At 37.7% G+C, this 22,672-nt stretch overlaps 2 protein-coding genes across 4 annotated transcripts; both read right to left on the bottom strand.

The window, feature by feature from the left end:
* On the bottom strand, window positions 1-21,931 carry LOC124043882 (homeobox protein Hox-D3a). 3 transcript variants are annotated; one of them, XM_046362980.1, is made up of 4 exons: window positions 21,665-21,931; window positions 4,656-4,718; window positions 1,885-2,428; window positions 1-1,662 (listed from the first exon to the last, which is right to left on the bottom strand). In XM_046362980.1, exons 3-4 carry the CDS (start codon window positions 2,336-2,338, stop codon window positions 923-925), a joined length of 1,194 nt encoding a protein of 397 aa, XP_046218936.1. In that variant the 5' UTR covers window positions 2,339-2,428; window positions 4,656-4,718; window positions 21,665-21,931; the 3' UTR covers window positions 1-922. The 3 variants fall into 3 exon arrangements, with proteins under 3 accessions (XP_046218936.1, XP_046218938.1, XP_046218937.1); XM_046362982.1 differs by lacking the exon at window positions 21,665-21,931 and adding an exon at window positions 9,016-9,135; XM_046362981.1 differs by lacking the exon at window positions 21,665-21,931 and adding an exon at window positions 6,903-7,017.
* LOC124043883 (homeobox protein Hox-D4a-like) lies at window positions 10,587-14,678 on the bottom strand. The gene is made up of 2 exons (XM_046362983.1): window positions 13,125-14,678; window positions 10,587-12,698 (listed from the first exon to the last, which is right to left on the bottom strand). The coding sequence occupies exons 1-2, from the start codon at window positions 13,591-13,593 to the stop codon at window positions 12,397-12,399; spliced, it is 771 nt and encodes a 256-aa protein (XP_046218939.1). The 5' UTR covers window positions 13,594-14,678; the 3' UTR covers window positions 10,587-12,396.
* Window positions 21,932-22,672: the final 741 nt, after the last annotated feature.

Raw genomic sequence — 22,672 nt, 5'->3', positions numbered from 1 at the left:
TAAGTACTTTATTTACAAAATGTTAAACACAATAAAATAGAACATTTTCATATCATTAGCGTTTCATAAATGTATGCATGGACAGTCCAACTGATGAAATAACAATGACGTGATATGAAAATTGGCAATGACGACAAAATGACATGCTGGTGTGTTACATTTTTATAATATTCGGTATTTCAAAAGGCTACATATAACTTTGTTTTTCATAGAGGCATTGACACAAGATAAATCATGAAAAATGCCCCAATACTCCAAGATTTACACTTAGGGGGTTTCTACTACAACAACATAAAACCACCAGCCATTGAAACCATGTCTTAAAACTAGCATTCACCAAAAACCTGTGTACCTATTGAAGGGCTATGATGTCAAAGTCTGTCGAACTATGTTGCATAAATTCTAGATGTCCATATAAATAGGCATATATGTAAATGATAAATAATGTGTGATACAAAAAAATCGTTAAATAATACATATAGGAAAGGAGATAAATGCAATACAATCTTGGAAAAATAAATAAGACGCTTCAAATTTAGAAAATTTGAAATTAACAAACAGACACCTTAGAGTTTTTTTCTATAAAATCCATCCCTATAAAGATGGGTGACTACTGTCAGATCTACAGGACTTACCTTCAAGTAATGTTATGACATTTTCAGTCCCCATACTGCGCATTGCACTTCAGAAAACGAACAACTGACAAACAAACGGTCTCCCCTACGCATCCTCAACAGTCAAGAAAAATGTACCACAGCTATTCTTAGAAAATAATTACACAATAGCATTAATAGTAATATCAATAATAATACTGGGTAATACACATGACTCACTTGTAGTGTAATCATATAAATTACTTTAGACTAGTGAGGTAATAAAAGAGCGTAACATAATTTGGGCACACAGATGGAATCCTCACAAATTACAAATGTGTTAGTTTAGGCGCTTCCTGAATCCTTCCCTGAGACGCATGGTGAGAGGTGAGGTCTGTGTATGTGGGATGGGGGTCACAGGGTCCATGGTGGTGGTTGCCTGGAATCTGAGCGGCACAGCTGTAGTCCACGCTGGCGGATGAGGGATGAGGGAGATGGCCGAGGTTGAACATGGGGCCCGAGGCTGGCATGGAATCAACGAAATTTCCCCCAACGTACACCGGACTGCCTTGCAAATTAGCGTTGGCAAAGCCGCCATTGCCTTGCATGCTGTGGTGTTCGTATTCGGACCCCGGATACCTTTTTTGTTGCGGTATGCAACCACCTAATGGTGCCGTGTACGCAGCCAAGCCGTACATGTTTTGCTGGGGTTTGGCGAATGACGGGGGCGAGGGCGCATCATAGCTGAGGCTGTTTACATTTACAGAATATCCAATGTGATTTGGGCCACTTAATGGTGGGCTTCTGTCCGGGGAGTGTCCGATGGGAGAGTGCATTATCCCCTTAGCCTTCTGATCCTTTTTGTATTTCATCCTTCTGTTTTGAAACCAGATCTTTATTTGGCGCTCAGTGAGATTCAATAAATTAGCCATCTCCACTCTTCGGGGACGACACAGGTACCGGTTGAAATGGAACTCCTTCTCAAGTTCTACAAGTTGTGCACTGGTGTAGGCAGTCCGGACCCGTTTGGAGGCTGGACCAGGTGGACTTTTTTCATCGCAGGACTCACCTGAAAATACATAGTAAACACCATAAGTCTCTATGTATTATGAATGATTTCACATAGGCCTACGCAGTTGCCTAAAATGACCCATGCGCACAGTAGAATAATCGCCCTTTTACGCACGCATTACGCACCACCATGTCCAGACGAATCATGGTGAAACGCACACGCGCGCGCGCACACACGCGCATACACACACGCACGCACGCACACACACACACACTGTACCTTCTGCAGTTGTACAATTGTTGCTGCTGTTGCTTTTCTGTTTGGCGTTCGATCGCGTCTCCTTCATCCATGGGAAAATTTGCTTGTTAATGACTGGGGTGGCAGTATTTGAAGCATTGTTTGGGGGAGATTTCTTCTTCTGAGATGAAGTGTTGCTGGAGTTAGGGGAAGATGCCGACAATGGAGGTGCCTGCGGCTGTTCACCAATACTCGACTGTTGGGTGTTTCCTTGGCTGCTACTTGGTCGCATGCAGTTGCCATTCATGTCATTGTCTTTATGAGTTGGTGGCCGTACAGTTGTGGTTTGTATTGGACAAACTGGACCCTGATAATCACTCTCAAGGTTAGAAGTGGGGTAGGGCTGGTGAGATGGGCCATACATATATGAGTCGGATTTGGGGTAAGAGTAGCTTCCAAAAAGTCCAGAATTATCGTAGTATGTAGCTTTCTGCATTGTGAAGATTCAAACCAAGGCCCTATCCAATGGCATGGGTGTTCTTGTATCACGTGATTGGAGTTTCCCACCGCCTCTGTATTCCTTGGCCTAGGAAGAGAAGAGTTGTTAGGCTCATAATGCAGGCAATATGAATTGAACGTGTGCTAAACCATGATTGAGCATACACTGTACTCTGGATTGAAAAATAACCTTCCATCAATAAACCGAACATTTAGTCATTTTTTAAAGATTCCTGATGTCTGGTGTTGGTTTCAGTATAAGTCCAGGCCATATTACAAACTAATACAATCATATTTGATCACGTGATCTATTATGAAAATAAAAAAATAAAAATGCTGTTTTGTAATAGTTATAACTTCACTTTCCAAACGATGCTTTCTTTAACTATCAAATCATCAATAGGCCTCTTCTTAACCTCTCCCCTTTGAACCATTTGGCATGTTTGGCACAAAAGAGTTAACGTTTAACTTTTGCCAAAAGATCAAAAGATCTTCTTGAATGACTTAAGAAAATAATCTGAATCAGCATTTGGTTACCCACACACTATTCCTTTCAGTAGCCTAACTAATCACAAACCACCATCAGCTCTTACTTTCCTATTTAACACGTCAACATGTAATACGACTTCTCTCGTTTGATTTGGAAATCTGATTTATAAACGAAATCTCGTTCATATGTTTTGTTTATTTGTTGTTAACTTATTAAGTCCATCTCGCGCTCCTGTTTTTTTTTAAATATTTTGAATGCTACTTCCATAACCTTATTCAAAAAGCAATTATTAAACCATGAAATTATTTTAGAAAATATTATCACAATGCATGTGTGCTAAGGGGGGTTATGATGCTAAAAGAAGTGCCATCCCCTCTCCCTGTTTCTCACCAAAAATATTGGGGTGGTCGTAATGGGTGGGATCCCTATATGCTAATTATGTGCATATAAAACAAATGCATCGGTGTCAAAACTTTGCTCTTGAATTCTGGCACCCTCATGTAGCCTGTAATCAGTAAGCCTATATTTAGACTGTAGCTACCAATCTACCCGAGCCTAGACTACATATAAAAACGATATTTTTTTCACCCAACATATCTCACTGCTTTTGGAAACGATTTCACATTCAATTCTTGACATAAGTAACACACTAAATGACCAAGGCATGCATGGAGACAAACTAATAGCCTACAGTAGTTGAATCAGTCTTCCCTGAATGTCCGCGCGTGCATATCAATGCACCTGTCATTGTGGACCGCAGCAAAATTTATGACTGCAAATGTTATGGTCGTAAACGCCTTAGAGAGGAATGAAAAGAAAATCACTCCTCAAGACTTGCTACCCTCAGAAGTGTAAAACTAAGCGTAGGAGGAAGGCAAGCTAAAAAAATGCCATACTCTGCAAGTTCTGCAGCAATAATAGAGAGGCCGTTTATATAAATCGAGCCTCAACAATCATTCTGCATTGCCGCTACTACGCTCTCGCAAACGCACGTTTGAAACCGCAGAAATGGAATCGTTTTGTTTATAAAGAGGACCATCGTCACTGACGCAAAAGTGGACATATTCCTGTTTGAAATTCGTATTGAGGTGATGGGATGACTGGTGAATTATGTTTTGATTTTAACTGCTACTTCTGAATGTCCCACTGGGCAAAAACTGGTTGAATCAACGTTGTTTCCACGCCATTTCACCAGCAAATTGATATGTGATGACGTTGACTCAACTTGGAAAACTTACTGGAATTGCAAAAAGCATAAGGGAATTTCGTATTTTTCCAAAAACCCTACGTTTAACCTAAATCCCATGATATTGTGACATTTTTTGTTGATTTCACATTGAATTTACGTTAGTTGACAACTCAACCAAATGTAAATCCAAACTAAACGTTGAAATGACATCTGTGCCCAGTGGGGTATGTATATTTCATAACCAACTAGTGTATGGATATGTTCCCTATGCTCTGTTTAAACAAAGAAATGATGTTCTGTTGCAACTTGCATCTGGCCTTACTCTGCATTCTTGCATGTCAAGATGATGAACATTCTTCAATGTTTAAAGGGTAAAGTGCATGTTTTAAACGAGCCTCTGGTAGACTTGGCTATATTGGCCTACAAGGGAAACTGAACATGCTAATCCGAAGAATTGAATGAAACAGTGGGATTTATCATCTAGATCATCTGTTTATCTTTACATTTTACCTTTTGAACACTGTTTTTTTAGAGTAAATAAATGCCAAATATAGGCCTATGCATGACACATACAGACTTGTTTTCTATATGTGATGTGAATATGTAACGGAAGTTCATTAAATAAATGCTGCTCACCGTATTTTATGCAGATATGTGTCGTATTTTTCTTCACGTGCTCATCATTACATCCACCTCGACCTGAAAGCGAAAACAATACATGGAGTTTCACAAAACTGTTTGAGCACCACCATTTCCTCATTTTAGTGGAAGGACATTGGATTACTGTAGGGTAATCATTTCATATAACAAAATGCACCATTTCTATTGCTTAGATGTTCTGTTGAAATGCCATCGTAGGCCTACTGTTTTTTTTTTTTACAGTGAGAATTTGATATAGCATCATAGTGAACTTCTATGAACAAGTATCTATTCTAATCATCATAAGAGCATACGCGAGAAGAAATAGGACAATTCAGCAACCACACATTCCAACACAATATTATTTATTTTAAGGCATTTTAAAACCGAAAATGTAGTTCAGTGACGGAGAAGAAAATCTTACACTGAAGATTCTAAACAAAGAAAGAGCTGGGCAAAATATTTAGCAGTCATAAGCCTTTTGGCTGACCTTTGGCTTGTTCAGCAATAACTCATAGATTAATGAACAACGAGCGGAAGGCGTTCAAGAAAGTCACAATGAAATCCTAACCACAGTACTTTTCACCCGTTTTTTAAAAGCTGAAACACTGCCTGACGATGGGACACATGGCCACATTTGAGGAGATAATCATCAGAAATAAGAAACTAGTCTGTAGGCTACTTGATGTACGTTTTAACTATGCTTCACTTAGCTATCTGTAAACCAATAGAACATGATTGAGAATAGTGTCTCTCGGCAAATCGCAAATGTTATCATTGACATATAGCCTAGCGTGTTTTAGAAATGTGCAGAACTCCAAAATGATGTTGAAGTCGAAGTCGATATGTTTTGAGTGGATTTGAAAGTGTATTGTTACCACATGGTGTTACTACTCTGGCCAGACATGACTTGTCTTTTCAGACAACAATGTTTCTCGCCTACGCATTGCTACGGTAAGTTTGGTATATACAATGTCTGCTTGTATTTCATCGTTTTCTTTGTGTCCATTGTGCGCTTTGGATATAAAGTTTACTTTAAAGATGGTTTATTTTGAACGTTTACTTTAGTAGTCAAAAATAACCAATAATATCCCTTTTGTGCATCCCTGGGCTGGGAAGCAAGATATGATATAATTAACTAATTGTTCATACTTAAACATGTGTATAAAGCAAAAGGCCTATAGCTTTTATAAGATTGTTAATTTGGCTACATTTAAGACGAATTTGAGAGTAAATCCTCCGAATTATTGGATGTGTTGTTTTTGTTATTGTCATTTGATTCTTATAGCTAGTTTGGCAGCTCTTTATAGCTTCCAGGCATATTTCCATTAAAATGTGTTGCCACTAGACGCACATTCTAAACTAAGAATACTTTGCAAATATTTACTTGGAATACAATTGGTTTAAATTCAGGATTTGTCAGCCAGTCATATTTCGTTATCAAAGCGCACTATAGTCAGACAATAGTGAATTAAAAAGCATTCATAATGACTTGAACATATATTACAGTCACTAACATAAAAGGACAAGTCAACCTGAGCAGTAATCGAACAATAGCCTATTGTTTAGACCTGTTCTTAATTCATATTTGATTCTCAAAGGCCTATAAAAAAAAAACATTTGCGATTCAGAATTATCCAATAACTTCACGAAGGAATCATGTAAAAATGAGTGCTGAAACTGAAAGTGATTCATATAGCCTATGTTATTTAAATAAAAAATACGTCTATATCTATTTATATATTTCTTATTTACAAATGGAGAAATCCTGAAAGTAGTTCTCTAAACACAAATTAAAACAATTGAATCCATTCAAAATAGTATAACATTTGCAGGTTAACAAAGCCATATAGCTGAAACCACATAAATCATGTCTAACATCACTGTGACGATAAGACAACAAATTAATTTGATTTACGATCTAACAACCTAGGAGTCCGAATGAAAAGTTCCTCTGCTTCTTTTTCCTTTTCTTTTGGTCAGTTTTCATCAAACTGCAAAATCAGCTGAAAACCAATTGTCAAAATACGTCTGTCCAAACTAACCTTTCAAAGTGGTTGCTCAAAATTGTGAACCTGCCTTAAAATCGTATCTAAGGTCCATAAGACTTAAGCTATAAGCGTAGTTACCGACAAGAGCGACATTAATAAAGATCAACTCCTTTGAATGGAATACATCATATTTATTCTCTAGCATTGTGTAAAGCTATGGTTAAAGGTTGTATTTTGCCATACAATTGCTTACCTGTAAATCAATTTATCATATACTCGTGTTTCTTAGTCTCAATTCCTTTCCTTGCAGTCTCTAGAATATATCCTTCACCCTTTGTCTGTAGACAATACTGTCCTAAACCTGATCTTGCGGTTTTTCAGACATTTCCATATACCAATGCAGACAGTATTCCCGATAGAATGGAAAGACTCACGCTCAACTACCAATAAAAAACCAAGGCATCCTTATTCCACCCAAAAAAATCTGGCAATCATCTCCCATTGAAAAATACAGGTTTTCAGACACAGTCACTGAAATGAAACTATCATTAAGATTGTTGGTGTTTCAGGAAACCTTTATGATGACAAATAAAGGCACGGCCTTAAAATACAAGCATATTTGTTCACGTGATCGGGATGTTCTGATTGAGGCTGCTTCTGCAAGCAAGCCTTGACTCCCAAATCCTTTTTTTAAATGATGGCGTTTACATTTCTTTATCTGACCTGTGCCCATAGTGAAAATGCTCAACTTGCGATCAACTTGGATTTAATTCTGGTGATGATTTTCTTTCCATTGTAGAAATATAATTAGATGTTTTATTCGGTCAGGTCACTGGGCATACTATGCCAATATAATGACATGGGTGGCTATTTAGTCATTTTTAAGAGATAATACATACATACAAAGTGCATTTCATGTTTACCTGACTATATAGCCCTTATACGGTATTTTGGTAATATTTGATTTCTCATAAAACTGCTGTTGAAAGAGAAATGAATTCCTAAAAATACAACCTTGATTAGAATGTAGTTTTGAGAATTCTGTACAAATGTAGAGTTCTGAACATAATTTCTGATACAGGATTGTACATTTGGACGTGTATTTAGATGCATTCTTGGTACTTGAAACTGCTATCACCATTGTTATCACCATTGTTTAAAAAAACAAAACGTTTTTTATACCTCTACAATATGAGATGTGAGATGTGCATTTTAGAATGTTATGAAATCTATTGACCAATATTAATGCATGAGAAAAGGCCGGTGGAATTGTATACAAATAAACCAATTTGGAAACCCTCGTCTCTTCTGTGCTATTTCTCATGGTGTTCGGCCGTACGATAACCTGCTTTTGAGCCTGAACACATTCAAGGAAAGTCACATTTTCTGTTTCAGTCACTGTTTTCGATGTAAATAACAAAACGCCTTCAAATGACAATTCGTGAGCTCAAAAATCAACTGGAAGATGGAGATTTAACGCCATAAAAGACAGCGGGGAAGCTGGCCGAGAGGTAGGCCTATCTCGTACTGAGGAAAGGACGCAGGACTACTAGCGTCGCAGCATATGTTCATGGGGTAATAAAAGTGAAAGATTTACAGTGTTAGCCCGGCCCCCCAACAGCCTCGCACCCTTTCAGGAATTACTGAGAATGATTTACAACGAGGCAGATAACTGTCAACCTGCTCAAACACTACTTTTACTACTCTCAGAAATACATTTCAAATTATGCCCCATCAACAATATAAACAATGTTAGCAAAGGGGAGTCATCCGAGTTCATTCCAAAGAGATATATTCTTACAACGTTTCCGATGTTTTGTTTTTTCCATTATGCAGGTAGCTGGCGTGTTATCCAAAGAATAGTCTAATATAAGCTTTTGTATTATGACATATTGCACTTGTACCACTTTGAAATGTTTTTCATCTTAACACACTGTTTACATTTTGTAACAGGCAATCTGGTGTAAACCAATAACTGAGTTGCTCTCTTTGGTGATATTATAAATCACAGAGGCCCGAGCATACAGCCCTCAAGAACGAACTAGAACTGCCCAACAGTGCTGCATTCATTCTGCCCACACATTCATAATCACAACCATTTCACACAGTAAAGGTGGCTGAAAATATTTACTTACTCACTTGCTAAGAAACATAACACGGTTCTTAGTTGTAAAATATTACCACTTTATAATATCGACATTGTCCTCTTGGTCTATTGTTTTTCATAAAAACCACAGCACTGAAGAACCCATAACAAGTTCAGCCTGTCCAAGGCGCACTCATCAAAGGGCGCTATTTATCAAATATCTGACAGATATGGTCATTTACCATCTTACTCAAAAAAATAATTTAAAATATTTACCTACCAAGCTTCCATTGGTTGAGATGCTGTGCTAAAGTGCTGGCTACAGTTGCGTTGGGTATCGGAGCGTTTGGATATTATTTTCTTGGGATCTCTTCAGTTTTCAAGTCTGATAGAGTCCTCGCGATTAATGACGACGCCGTGTTTCTAGGGGACGTGCTGCATTAATTATTTAGACAATCACGTGGTCAGAAAAGGAGAGAGGAGCGGTATAGACTCCGAATTATATCTTTGAATGCAGACAGCACCGTTTAATATATCTTAAAGGGCTGTCTCGCTTGGCGAAGACAGTTTCTGCGAACAGCAGGAAATCAAATATGGCCGTTTGAAAGCCATTGTGAGCGCGGCAATGGTGTATACCATATTCGGTGCAGTGTCATTGAAAATGGCACTGCTTATGGCTCTCATTTATTGTGTTCAGACATGTAGGTCAATGCACACTGCACATTGTCGGGCAAGTACTGAAATATGATTGCTTTTCTCAAACTCTGTGTTACATAAAAGGCATTTTATGATTATTCCCATGGTCATTTCAGTGAACAAGAGAGACAATTTACATGTTTACATGCCTCATAGGTCCACTGTGGAAAAGAAACATGAAAATATAATATTCAGCAATCCATTGGGATAGTCTTGAAAACCCACGTACAACAACATGGGTTGCATGTGGAACTGTTGTTTAGCCTATGTTTAGGCTACAGAAGGATTTTCTTGGTCCGAGTGAAGTTGGTGCAGTTTTCTTTCTTTTGCAATGACATCATCATGCTTGCACACTGAAATATATATAGTGGCAAACTGAAGATGAATAAGTGTAAGTGACACAAGGCTTCCCCAGCTAAACTTATAAAGGAGTGTGCGCAAATGTGAGGACACATGCACACCCGTGCACGCACGCACGCGCACACGCGAGCACACACACACACAAAGAGAAACAGATAAGCACTCAAATGAAACAAGTTTTAATCCAAGCATGAACATTTTATTTGGTCACAAATATAATCCCACTGATCCTGCATTCATAAAACCTATGGCACTGAATCTAACATTGATGTGGGTTAGGGGACATTCATGATTCTTGCTATAAAATGTAACTTACCGGCCAATGAAACACGTTATGTTAGTCAACTATGCCATCATTTTTTTCAAACAAGCACAATTAAGTAAAACGTTGTCTGCGAGATGTGTGGTCAAACCCAACCCATAGGCTAAATCCTAATTTGAGGCATCGACTCGTAACCTTTGAGTAAATCATGGGTTGATGTCAGCGAGAGAGACATGCATAAAGTTCGAGTTATGTGGGTGTATTGCAAGTAAGGCCCTATTCCATGTTCTTGTATGCTTTGCTATGGAACCCAAATGTTACAGAATGCCTCATTTTACGCATTAAGGAAATATTTTGGCGGTATCTGATATTTCACGATCACGAAAGCCACCAAAGACCGTGTGTGTGTGTGTGTGTGTGTGTGCGTGCTCGTGCGGGCGCACACATTGATTATCTATTTTATCTGCTCAATGGCCCAGCATGAACCTCTGAATACTTGATAAAGAAATCTATTGACAAACGTGAGTGCTCTGTGCCACCATAATGCATCAAGTAACAATCTTTATTTTTCCATGAAAGTTGTGCACGACACCTGTGAATGTACAGAGTAAAAAGCAGGTACAAAAATAAAGTCAGACAGGATTGCATATTAACATGGTGAGACATGAATACACAATCAGTACCGTTTGAGGTGCATCTGGCAGAATACATATAGGCTTTCAAAAGTTAGCCTGCATGTTTAACCGAGTTACATAAGCGTCCAATATTCTATAGCAAACCAATACTAAGGTAGAATAGAAAAAAAGTATCTAAATTAAACTCAATGTGAATAGCGCCTGTAAGAGAAACAAGTCTGTATTGGTCGGACGGGTCAAGGGTTTAGAGGTCACTCCTCGCGGCTGAAATGTGTCCAGGGCGATAGAAACAGTGTCCTCTGGATGAACCTGCCTCTGGAGCTTTTTGTCGAACTTCAGTTGAAATAGCTTTTCAACTTCTCATCATGAAGACTCTTCAGAGGGAAGACATCTTCGCAACACAAGAGGATATGATTATTTTTGTCACGAGGACGATGATTGGAGTAATACAGGAATATCTGTCTTGAAACATGACATGAATGCCTGTGTGGCTTGGTTTGGTATAAATGAATGCCATAGTTCGATTTTAACGCCAGCTAAGCGCATGAATTAAACGATTTTACAATGCATAACAAAAGAGACAATTCGAATAATCCACAACAGTTTTGAACATATCTCATTAAATAAACGTTTGTGTCTCAAACATGTTCAGAACAGTTGTGGGTTTTAGGAAATGTACAGATATTTAATTAAATAAATAATCATAATGAAATGTAAACACTATATTACAAAATGAGTATAATAACAATGGGGGAAACATATGACACCTATTTTTAGTCCTCAACGTCCTTCACATGTGATATAGAGTTTTAATAGTGTTCTGTTTGATATGGATCCAAATAAAAATAGCGAAGTATCTTACAAAATATAAATTCGATGCAAAGAACAAGGGAACTCGTGAAAGAGTTTCAGATGCCATGTGTGAGACCCTCTTTAAATGTACACTGTTTACAAAGATGTCAAGAGAGATTTATAACCGAATAAGGGCACTGGGAAAGGTCTGCACACAGGAATGTCTTGTTTCTCAATATAATTTAACGCCATTTTAAAAACTTTATTGTATAAAAGATCAGAAAACGTAAACAGAAAAATTCAACCAGTTAGCACTCATAAATACGAGTTCACTACTTTAAAAAAAACGAGGCTATATAAAAGTAACAAATATTGTCACAAATGTATGGATCAACTGATGCTTTGTGTGCAATGGCCATTTTATTTATTGCAATATATGAATCAAATATGGTTCTTTTTAGAAGCTTGATTTCATCACAAGACAATTTCCTATTAACGTGTACAAAAGTTTCACATAATTGTACGTTTTTCCCCCTTTTAAATAAAGATATAAATGTTCATTCAGGCCGTACTCTGACTTGTGTGGTGGAAAGAGAACCATAGCAAGCAAGAAGAGTAGGCCTACCACATGAAAACCTATTTAACAGGCTTTCGTCCGAAAGCGAAAGTTCTCGTTCGATCTACTGCTACCTATTTGAAGCATGTGAAGCATGTAGTGACGCACTCGTATCTTCTGAGCACCTATCAGTTACAATGTTGGAAGTTGACTCAATTCAGCGAGCCAACACACATCGAGGGTCCTTCTGAATTTAACTGCCTATGACGAAAATGCCATGTTTGAGATCATGCAAAGTCAAATGGGAAATCGTTTTTATAGGCCTACAGTTCATGTAAGATTCAAAATTTCCCACAATATTCATAAAGTTGTGATATCAGTCTGGTTATCCTTCTGAATACTTTGTAAATGTTGGCTGGATGCCGATGCAGATCTTCCCTTTGTGTTCGGTAGTTTGTGGTCTTTTTTCCATTTCATTCTTCTGTTTTGAAACCAGATTTTGATCTGACGCTCGGAGAGAACGAGTGTATGGGCAATCTCTATGCGACGCCGCCTGGTCAGATACCTGTTAAAATGAAACTCCTTTTCCAGTTCCAAAACCTGCTGTCTCGTATAAGCTGTCCGAGACCGTTTCGGTTCAGGTCCTGTGTAGTCCGGGTTTACTGTGAGAAACAAAACACCAACGTGAGCCAATTAGGTCCCAGTTAACAAAAATAACAGCCCTTCACGGGACGCTCCAAACTTCTAGCTAAAAACAAAACAATGAAAAACTTGATCCAGAAATTAAATTGGACGAAACTATGACCAAACTTTCATTCAATTTGTTCTATTTTCACCCTCTTCATCTGAAATATTGTCGACACACAATAAAATAAAACATAGTCATAAGGCAAGTGGACATTTCAAGAGCTCTGAGACGGCCACATAGACAGCGGCCTATTTCCTTAGCAATAAACATTTATGACTGGAGTAATTGACGGCCCCTTCAAAGAAACTCATAAATATTTCACGCAATAATTTTCATGTGGCTAAATTCCTGGACCTCAGCTTGTCCCAACGAGACGTGGGGAGGAGAGAGTCAATCTTACCCGTAGTAACGTGGTGTTTCTTCATCCAGGGGTAAACTACTGTAGGCTGCTTGGCTTGTATCCCATGTTGGTTCTTTGTGTTTTGTTGCTGTCCACAAGTCCGGGGGCCAGTCACTTGGACCGGGGGACATGGCTCGGTCTGTGCAGTGAAAGGGCTAGGCTGGCTGGCTCGCTCATGCACATGACCCCGCGGCTGCACTGTAGAACCCTGCACAGTGGTACAACTGAAGGGTTGCTCAGTGTAGTTTGACCGTGGATAGATTCCTGGATGCTGGAAACCTGGATCCTGCGCTGGACCGTAGTAGTCTGTCCCCTGGTCAGGTATATAGCTATTTTGCGAATATTCCTCACAAGGAGGAAATTTGGGGTCCACATACTTAGAGTCCACCATAAACGAACTCATGGTCATTAATTTCTGAAGGTAGAAAATACAAATTTTTCTCGAGTTGTCTTTTTTTCCACCCTCCATAAAGCCCTCCTACTTGCTGTCAACTGAATAAAGTTAGGGAACCATGTGACCAGATTGGCCAATGGAGGTAAAGCTAGTTCATTAACGGGTATACACTGCACACCTACAGCAGCAATTTCCACTGACTTTAAAAAAAACACCGAAATTATTTTGAATGAAAACAAATATTTAACCAGTTCCAATGCAGGATTGGCAATGTACTCGCTATACTGAAAAATAAAATGTTAAATGTTGAGTACCTAATGTCAACAGTTTAATATCAATTGTGGTCATCCCTAACAGTCAATGGAAAATAATCTGAATGGATTAAATACAAAATTTGGGTATAGATGGATATTTAGATGGTTTTGTGTAATAATATGGTTAATATGCTTATTGTTCTACAATACTAAATCAAACTAAGGCCAGTGAGTCTGACAGATAAACAAACAAAAGATACAAAACGTCCCCCTGGCACAAAAAGAGGGGAATAAAGCCTGGGGACAATTGATGGGGACTGTCTTTGTCAAGAAGGGGTCATCTAAAAGTTACAAGAATCTCATCATTTCATCTACCCTATCCCTTTCAAAACTATTGAAAGAGCCTCGTGGCAACCAACCAATGCCAAACAGTCAATAATTCAATGATTGAAATGTTAAAACGTATGAAACCGTAAGAAAAAGATGCATTACTTTGATGCCATGTTAAAATCTGTTTAGATTTCAGTCTCCTATAACTTTTGTTATGGCAAGTTACTTTTTGTTCACTATCAAAACGAAAGGACTGTTTGGCTGTAATGATACGTGAACAGGCCAAAAAGTGACTCGTGTAAAAAGGCTTCTCCAAAGCATGACGAGGACGAAGTCTTTGTATCAACGTAAATCACCAAATGAAATGACAAGTGACACTGAAAGAGCATATAACTCGAACATTTACTTTCACTATTAGAACAGATTCTACTCAATGGAATATATATAAATATCATTTTAAACAACCATTAGACACAATAGCTGGTACAATACAGCAATCAAACGATGTGGACTCCATCATACAATGTTATAAATAGTTATGATTAGAAATTCTATAAAAGCAGTAAAGTAAATCGAAGTTTTTGCATCGACCATATACTCCCCTAGAATCGAATCTGTGACTGTTGTTTTATCACACAAATTCGGTTCTACAGGGTATATATAGACGACGGAATACAGGGGTCCCATCATTTCTCTCAATTCAAGAGTCCAGCCTTTAGATTCCGTTCTCAAAAAGACAAATAAAAAACATATTCATACTCAATACACTCCTATACCGTCGACAATTGTAAACAATGGATGTGTATCAAAATATGTTTCGATAATTTCCATCATATCATAGCCCCTGATTAATCAGATCCTAAGTAGTTCATCAGTAAAATGAGCAATTCTGTTCCAGCTTCGAAATGCATTAAAAAAAAAAAATGTCAACCGGTTAGGCCTATTGGTTAGAGGTATAGGCAAACAACATAGGTCATTCACTATTAATTGGTATAGACTACCGATACTCACTTTGGAAGGATTCCATTTTTAAAAAACAAGTTAACCAGCCCACGCTCTACCCACAATCCGAGGCTTAAATATCGAGTGGACCCATAAAAAAAGGCTAAAGGCCACGAGGTCAAACTAAATAATTTGCAAACGTATCAAAAAGTTCAATTATTTTTACTTTAGCGACAGCTTAAAAAGTACAGAAGTTCACGATTCCCAAACGACCCTTCAGTTGACTACCTCCGTTGGTCTAAAGTCTAGGGAATATGCCACTGTGCTATTGTCCTATAATAACATACCTTTTTGAATTAAATTAATATTTAAATTAAATTAAATTGTTCGTTTTAAAACACTTGATTGGCCAAGTGCATTCTAAATTTGACTGAGTATTCACACAGGCCTTATGGTAAGATGCCCGAAGATGTGTCCTTAAATTATTTTCTCAAACTTATAGGCCTGGCCGACTTCATGTTTTGTTACTGGACAGTTTCAGTAGTCTAATGTCGGTAGTCTAATTCTAGTAGTTTAAGAACGAAGGTTATAGGCCGAACGTTTCACAACACTTCTACAACGTTTTCAAAAACTAAAATTGACCACATTAGAAGCCTTTATTTAACATTGAGATAGTCGAAAGGTTTTCGTCCCATTTTCAAATGATCTTATTGGAAAATATTCATCACACTCTTTACACCTTTGTAATTACACGTCACAACATTTTAATGTGTTGGACAGCTTGACCTAGGTTTCACCTTGCCCTGAGACTTGTTCAGACAACTGCTCGGTCAAAGCCGAGATAGGATACAGAGAGGAACAAAAGAACGATGAAGTCAGCACTTGTCTTTATCCTTCGTTTGAACCAAGAATGAACCAACTTGTTATGTTTTGTGATCTATTTATAGTTATGTTACTATACAACTGTTAATAGGTCATTGTTCCGATTTCAAGTAGCTATGTCACTAAAGCCAGATTCTATGCCAAAACACCATCGACAACATGTATAATTTAGCCTATGGATTTAATTTGCAAAAAACATTTGTATTTCTCCTGGAATCTTATTTATGGGCTATTTATTATAAATAAAGAGACAATAAAGCTACTCTTTTAAACATCTTAGACTACTGAAATTCATTTAGAAATGCAATTCTCATTTCAATAAAAATACCATCTCAATATAATATAGCCTGTCAATTATAGGCCTATTAAAGCGGTTGTCAGTGTATTGAACTTCGAAATACACTAATTGTCAAAGTGGCAGACAGGCTGCAGAAAAACAATTGAAAAAAAGACTCCTTTACATTGCTAAAAGAGAAGAAAAAAAGAAAAAACTAGGCCTATGCCTACTGTAGTGTAGTCCTTTATAACACAATTCTGATTCGTGCATGTTGTCCTTGCCTCATGCTGCCTCATGTAAAAGTGTTTGTATTGGATAACAAACTAAATCATCACTTCCAATGTCATCACTTCACTTCCTACATAACGTCACAATGTAGGCCTATAGAATTATGATTCGATAATATTCTGTACACTACTAGGGGGCGCGATAGAGCATGGCTATTATTACGATATTGTTGGGGTATTAAGATTCAGAAGGACTGATGTGTATTTAACTTAATTAATACAGTGTTGTAACAAGGCCTATGTCACCATAACGTAATTTAATGAAACGCTAATAACTGTAAACGCCATTAAGTCTGTGACAACAGGTTGATATTTTTCCCTCCGAATTCAAAGACTTCAGATCCCCACAAGCCTATTAGCCATTGTCATTAAAATATGTGCGTATTGCAGACAAATTCAAATGTTACAGGTTTTAATAAACCATCACGCAATATTAGTCTATTTGAAGCAAAAACGAATATGCCTACAGGCTACAATATTAGCCATTGTCCAAAATGCATTGTTTATCTAACGACTGATTTGAACGATTATTGGTTATAACAGCCGTAAACAGCCAAGTATTGACATATTCAAACACTTCCTAATTGTTTCCCGTACATCCTGGCCAATGCAAAATACACATCCTACTGTGGTTAAAGTCGTGGATTTCGAAGCAGGCAAACAAAACTGCAGGAGACAGACATGTATACCTGATGACATCAGCATGCGCACGCAGTAGTTTTAGTAGCCTATCAAATGATAAAACAGAGCTCACCGCAAAGACCAACGTATTGCATCGAATAGGCAAACATATCCATGTTCAGACAAAACCAGAGGTTTATACTTGCTTCCACCAATTCCAAGGTCTATTCCAAGCCATCTGCACGGCCTTACTAATACACAATGAGGATTATATTTTGGCTTGTCAACTCCCAGGCCATAAAACAAAGTTTAATGACATCACGTGCTCCCCCCACAGCCATTCATGACACCGCACTGGTGCCATAAATAACCCTCAAAGTTGCACTTATTCAATAATGCCGATTAGCTTGATGGTATATAAAATAAAAGGGATGTATAATTATAATACATGTTATGCAATAAAAAAAAACAATATATATATTTTTGTTTCACACTTGCTATTTCAAGTTCACCTTGTTGTGGAGTTTAATGTGCATCGTTAATATGAATATGTGTTTTTAGGTCAATAGAAGACATGTCAAAAGTCTAATAAAGTCATCTGTTCTATAGTTAGGTTCAAAATGATTGGCACCCTTGATAAAGATGAGCAAAAATGACTGTATAAAATAAATAATACAAATACTGAGCTATATTGTTTGCGCAAAAAGATGGAGAAATTAAATTATTTTATACTAATACAATTACTTGGAGAAATATATCTTGTCCAGCAAGTAATAATATATATTTATTTTAAAGATAGGGGTAAAACATGTTGGCACTCCTGTTTTTAATAACTTTCAATAGCCTACCTCACTTACTTTCCAAGGATAATGAACTGAGCCTTTTATTGATGAATTTGATGAGTTAGAGAACACATTGGGAGGGATATTAGAGCATTCATCCATGCAGAATCTTTCCAGATCCTTGATGACCTTCACTTCTTCAATTCAAATCACAGGTTTTCAATGGGGTTCAAGTCCGGAGACTGAGGCGGCCATTGCAAAATGTTGATTTTGGGATCAATTAACCATTTCTTTGTAGATATTGATGTGTGCTTGGGGTTGTTGTCTTGCTGGAAGATACACTTCCGGCCAAGTTTCAGCTTCCTGGCAGAGGCAACCAGGTTTTTGGCTAAAATGTCCTGGTACTGTGTAAAGATCATGATGTCGTTGACTTGAACAAGGGCCCCAGGACCAGTGGAAGCAAAATAGCCCCATAACATCAAAGATCCACCAACATATTTTACAGTAGGTATGGGGTTCATTTCTGCAAATGCCTCCTAATTTTGACGCCATACCCACCACTGGTGTGTGTGTGGCCAAAGAGCTACATATTCATGTCATCTGACCATAGCACCGGTTCCAATCCAAGTTCCAATGCTGTTTAGCAAACTCCAGCCATTTACATCTGTTGGATGACATCAAAATAGAACTCTCTGGCCACTCACACCAATGATGTGTTTGGTGTTGAAATGAGAATGTACATGTAAAAAAGTACCCCATATACCTACTGTAAAATATGTTGGTGGATCTTTGTTATTATGGGGCTATTTTGCTTCCACTGGTCCTGGGGCCCTTGTTAAGGTCAACCGCATCATCAACATTACCCCAGTACCAGGAAATTTTAGCCAAAAACCTGGTTGCCTCTGCCAGGAGGCTGAAACGTGGCTGCAAGTGTATCTTCCAGCAAGACAATAAGCCCAAGCCCAAGCACACATCAAAATCCATAGATACATTGTTAATTGACACAAAATCAACATTTTGCTATGGCTGTCTCAGTCTCCGGACTTGAACCCCATTGAAAACCTGTGGTTTGAATTGAAGAGGGCAGTTCAAAAACGCAGACGAAGGTTATCAAGGATCTGGAAAGATTCTGGATGGAGGAATGGTTTAAGATCCCTCCGAATGTGTTCTCCAATATCACAAACATTTTAGAAAAAAGAATCAGTGCCATTATCCTGGCAAGGTGAGGTATTGAAAGGTATTGAAAAAAAGTAATTGCCAATAACTTTGAACCCTATCTTTTTGATAAAATTAAGTATAACCACAAAATCTCTTTCTGTGGGCAGTTGTATTAGTATAAAATAATATAATTTCCCAATTGTTTTGAACAAACAATATAGGTTCATATTTGTATAATTTATTTTATACAGTCTTTTTTGCTCATCTTAGTCAAGGGTGCCAATCATTTTGGACCTGGGAGAAACAGGTCAACATCTACCTATATATATATTTGTTCTGCTTGACTGCTTGCCCTTAAAGGCCTAACTTTAAAAAAAACGGATGATGACTCTGTGATCCCTGACGTAGTCTACACACATCTGTGGGTGTTTCGCTCACCGTTTTCTTTCAGTAAAGTTTCATAAAAGATGCCCTGCTGGCTTGAGGTGATTCAGAAGCACACACGACTATTAAAACGTTCTAACCATCAAATGCATCACACTCATTGATGTAGGCCAGTCTCATATGACTCCACCACTCTCCTTATTAACTATACCCTCTTAAAAAATAGTTTGGGCATACGAAAACGTCACCGACATATAGACTGATATTTCAATTCAGAAACCACTTCCTTTCAATTTCTTAGGCATACTACGCATCGCTCGGTCATATTGTGTAAGGACCAATCATATTCTAGGTCGGTGACCTATAAGGTAAACTATGCGGAAAAAGAACCAAGGGATAACTGAATGTTGGACAACAGCGCCTCTTGCTGGAACATGATAATAATTTCCCCTTTTCAGCGTGTTCAGTTTTTCTCCCAATAAATATGGCGCATAACCAATTTGTTGCATTTTAGCATAACCTGGATTTTAGAATAAACTTGCATGCCATTATATTTTGCTATATGTTTAAATGGTAGGCTTTGTATGCAGTTCAATCCGAGAAAAATCCATAGATGATCTAGATTTATTATTCGTTCATCCCTTATACAGCAGATGATTGGATTAATATGCTCCCACGATGTTCAATAATTGCATACTGTATAGGCTAAACTAGACTGGAAATCCCAAAAAATTCCTTCGTATGGCTAACCACTGCAACCGCAAAATGTATAGCACTGCAATAGAAAACACACACCAAACATAATAATCAAGGGAACTGTTCTCTCGCTCTGTTAATTTTTTAGATAAATTATATATCTATACGTGGATATACAGTGTAATATTGTATTTAATTTATGGGCGATATGATATAAGAACGAACGAAGAACGAAATGACAACGCTATATCCATATATATATTGGGACGTGATGTGATTTCCGATCCAGAGTTAAGACCAGAAGCTAATCGAGTCATTTAAATGCTCCGCGTTTTGTCATTCGCAGGCCCCACTTTTATAGGCTGCCTCGTTCCAGGCTTTCTCTCGTTTGCCGCATTGCAGTAAGGCTGTAAATACTTTCGCAGCTGCCTGTCAGGCAACAGTGAAATACTGTCTTTGTTCCGTTGCCCCCCATCTCAGGCAGCTGAAAACATCTACGAAAACTGCTTCTCTGGTGGGAAAGCTCAACAACTGCATTTCTGAAAGGTTAACATTATATGTTGCATTTTTTTCCACACACACGTGTGTGTGTTACAACATGACAAATTCAAATGTTCTAAACATCCATATCTGAAAATACAATGCAAATGGTTCCCTTGTTTAGTTCAACTATATAACAATGTGTAGGTCCATTGTTGTTATTATATGGCCTATGGAGCAATAGCTTGAGTGTAACGATATATTCACAAGTAGGCCTACACAACGTCCTTGAGAGAACGTGGAACTAATATTAAGACCATATCAGGTGACTTCATACAAATTCCATCATGCAGATATCCAATACCTCGCACAACCGTAATGACATCGACTTCATGCACCAAAAGAGGACTAATGAATAGAATTCACTTAGAAAATCGAACTGTCTAAAATCATCTGGCAGCCAGCTCCTTAAAACTCAATTAGGCTGCGTGTCACTTCAGAGACATTATACAATCAATTATATATATATATCAAACATACACAAAGATAAACATATATAACGAAAACATATAGACGGACAGACATACAGACAGACGGACAGATACTGTTCAGACGTACAAACATCGAAATAACCCATCCCCGCAAGCACTTCAAAGTTAGTAAACATTCATTTTAGGCTACTGAAGCTAAATAAGCGTCCTAATATACATTAATCAGTTTGGCTAAACTAACATGAACACGTCAACCCATTGTCACAGCAAATTACAATTCAATCATACGTAGCCTATTGGTAAAATACCGATCACAGTTTTATGCGTTCAGATTCATGTTAAATGTAAACGTTCATTGGTGTTGACTCATAATACATGCATAACAGCAGATTTAGTTATCTTAAACATGTGTCTTTTGGCTTTAGTCTATACATGTCATCTCGACTGAGCTTCTGATTAGCCTATACTGCTAATATACCCTGGTGCAACGAGACAGGAAGTAGCATAGAGAAATTCAATAAACAACCATTCTAACATGATGTTTGTAACGTTAAATGCTTACCTAATGCAGTTGGGTAATCCATGTGTTTTCTTGTGGTGACTCTGTATAAATAATACATGATGTTACAGTGAAACTATACGGATGATGAACAGCAGAGGCTCTCCTTTCGATGTTCGGTATGCACACAGGAAGAAACGCTAGCCCTGACAAGTCAAGTAAATAACTATATAGTTATCGAGGATCTGGTAGGTTCACACTTTCATTCAGGCAATAATAAGGCAACTTTTGAGCGAGTGTAGGCTGAGCGTTTTGGTTGGGGACGGTATAGCAGCAGAATGCAGAGAAAAAACCGCTTGGGAAATCAGGAAAAGGGCCATGGAGACGTTTGCCTCTTGCACATGACCAGTGGCATCCAATGACAGGCGATAGAGGCACATAAAAAGGTCTATTACCAAGTTGTAAATTCTTCTCTCACAAAAAGAAATTTCTACTGCAGCAATTCACCCTGTTTTGCGCATAATGGCGGGGGCCATTCCCCATTTCTTCTCAGAAAGCGTTGCTTGAAAATCTCATTTGGAAAGTTAACGAACAATGCCCCTGCTTCTTGAATTGAAATTGTACATGTTAGATTTTAACCGCAGAATAACCAAATTTGCTAGTTTTGAGTCAGAAGATTCGTGCATACGGAATATATTATTTTTTTCTAACATTATAATAACATAGATATTACCATGTTGACGAGCATAAACATCAGTTATACTAAACATTTTGAGTAAATTTCGAGCCTAATTATTTCATACAGCTAATAAACTATATTCTAGAATAGGTCAATGGTTGTAATAAAGTACATTGGGTCTTATATAACAGGAAACATGAGGCCAACATAGTATTTTTTTAATTCATGAGGCCAACATAGTATTTTTTTTTTGTAAAAACAAGATTCAAAATAATAATGAAAACCTTCATTGGCACTGGCACTATGCAATATTTTGACCACTAATCAAAGATAATCTTTTCATTAGCAACATTTCCGTTGTGGCTAAATGTATGTCTTGCGTTGGTTACAAT

This window comes from Oncorhynchus gorbuscha, linkage group LG09 (assembly GCF_021184085.1).
Source record: "Oncorhynchus gorbuscha isolate QuinsamMale2020 ecotype Even-year linkage group LG09, OgorEven_v1.0, whole genome shotgun sequence".
Taxonomy (NCBI): Eukaryota; Metazoa; Chordata; class Actinopteri; order Salmoniformes; family Salmonidae; genus Oncorhynchus; species Oncorhynchus gorbuscha.
Note: the sequence above shows the minus strand (reverse complement) of the source record. Positions and strands in the feature narration are given on the sequence as shown.

Bases quoted from the DNA above. Each gene is read 5' to 3' on its own strand.
- LOC124043882 (XM_046362980.1), bottom strand. From the start codon at position 2,338: ATGCAGAAAGCTACATACTACGATAATTCTGGACTTTTTGGAAGCTAC. The intron at 1,663-1,884 runs GTACAGTGTGTG...ATGTATTTTCAG, and splicing joins CAATTGTACAACTGCAGAAG to GTGAGTCCTGCGATGAAAAA.
- LOC124043883 (XM_046362983.1), bottom strand. From the start codon at position 13,593: ATGGAGGGTGGAAAAAAAGACAACTCGAGAAAAATTTGTATTTTCTAC. The intron at 12,699-13,124 runs GTAAGATTGACT...TGTTTCTCACAG, and splicing joins GAAACACCACGTTACTACGG to TAAACCCGGACTACACAGGA.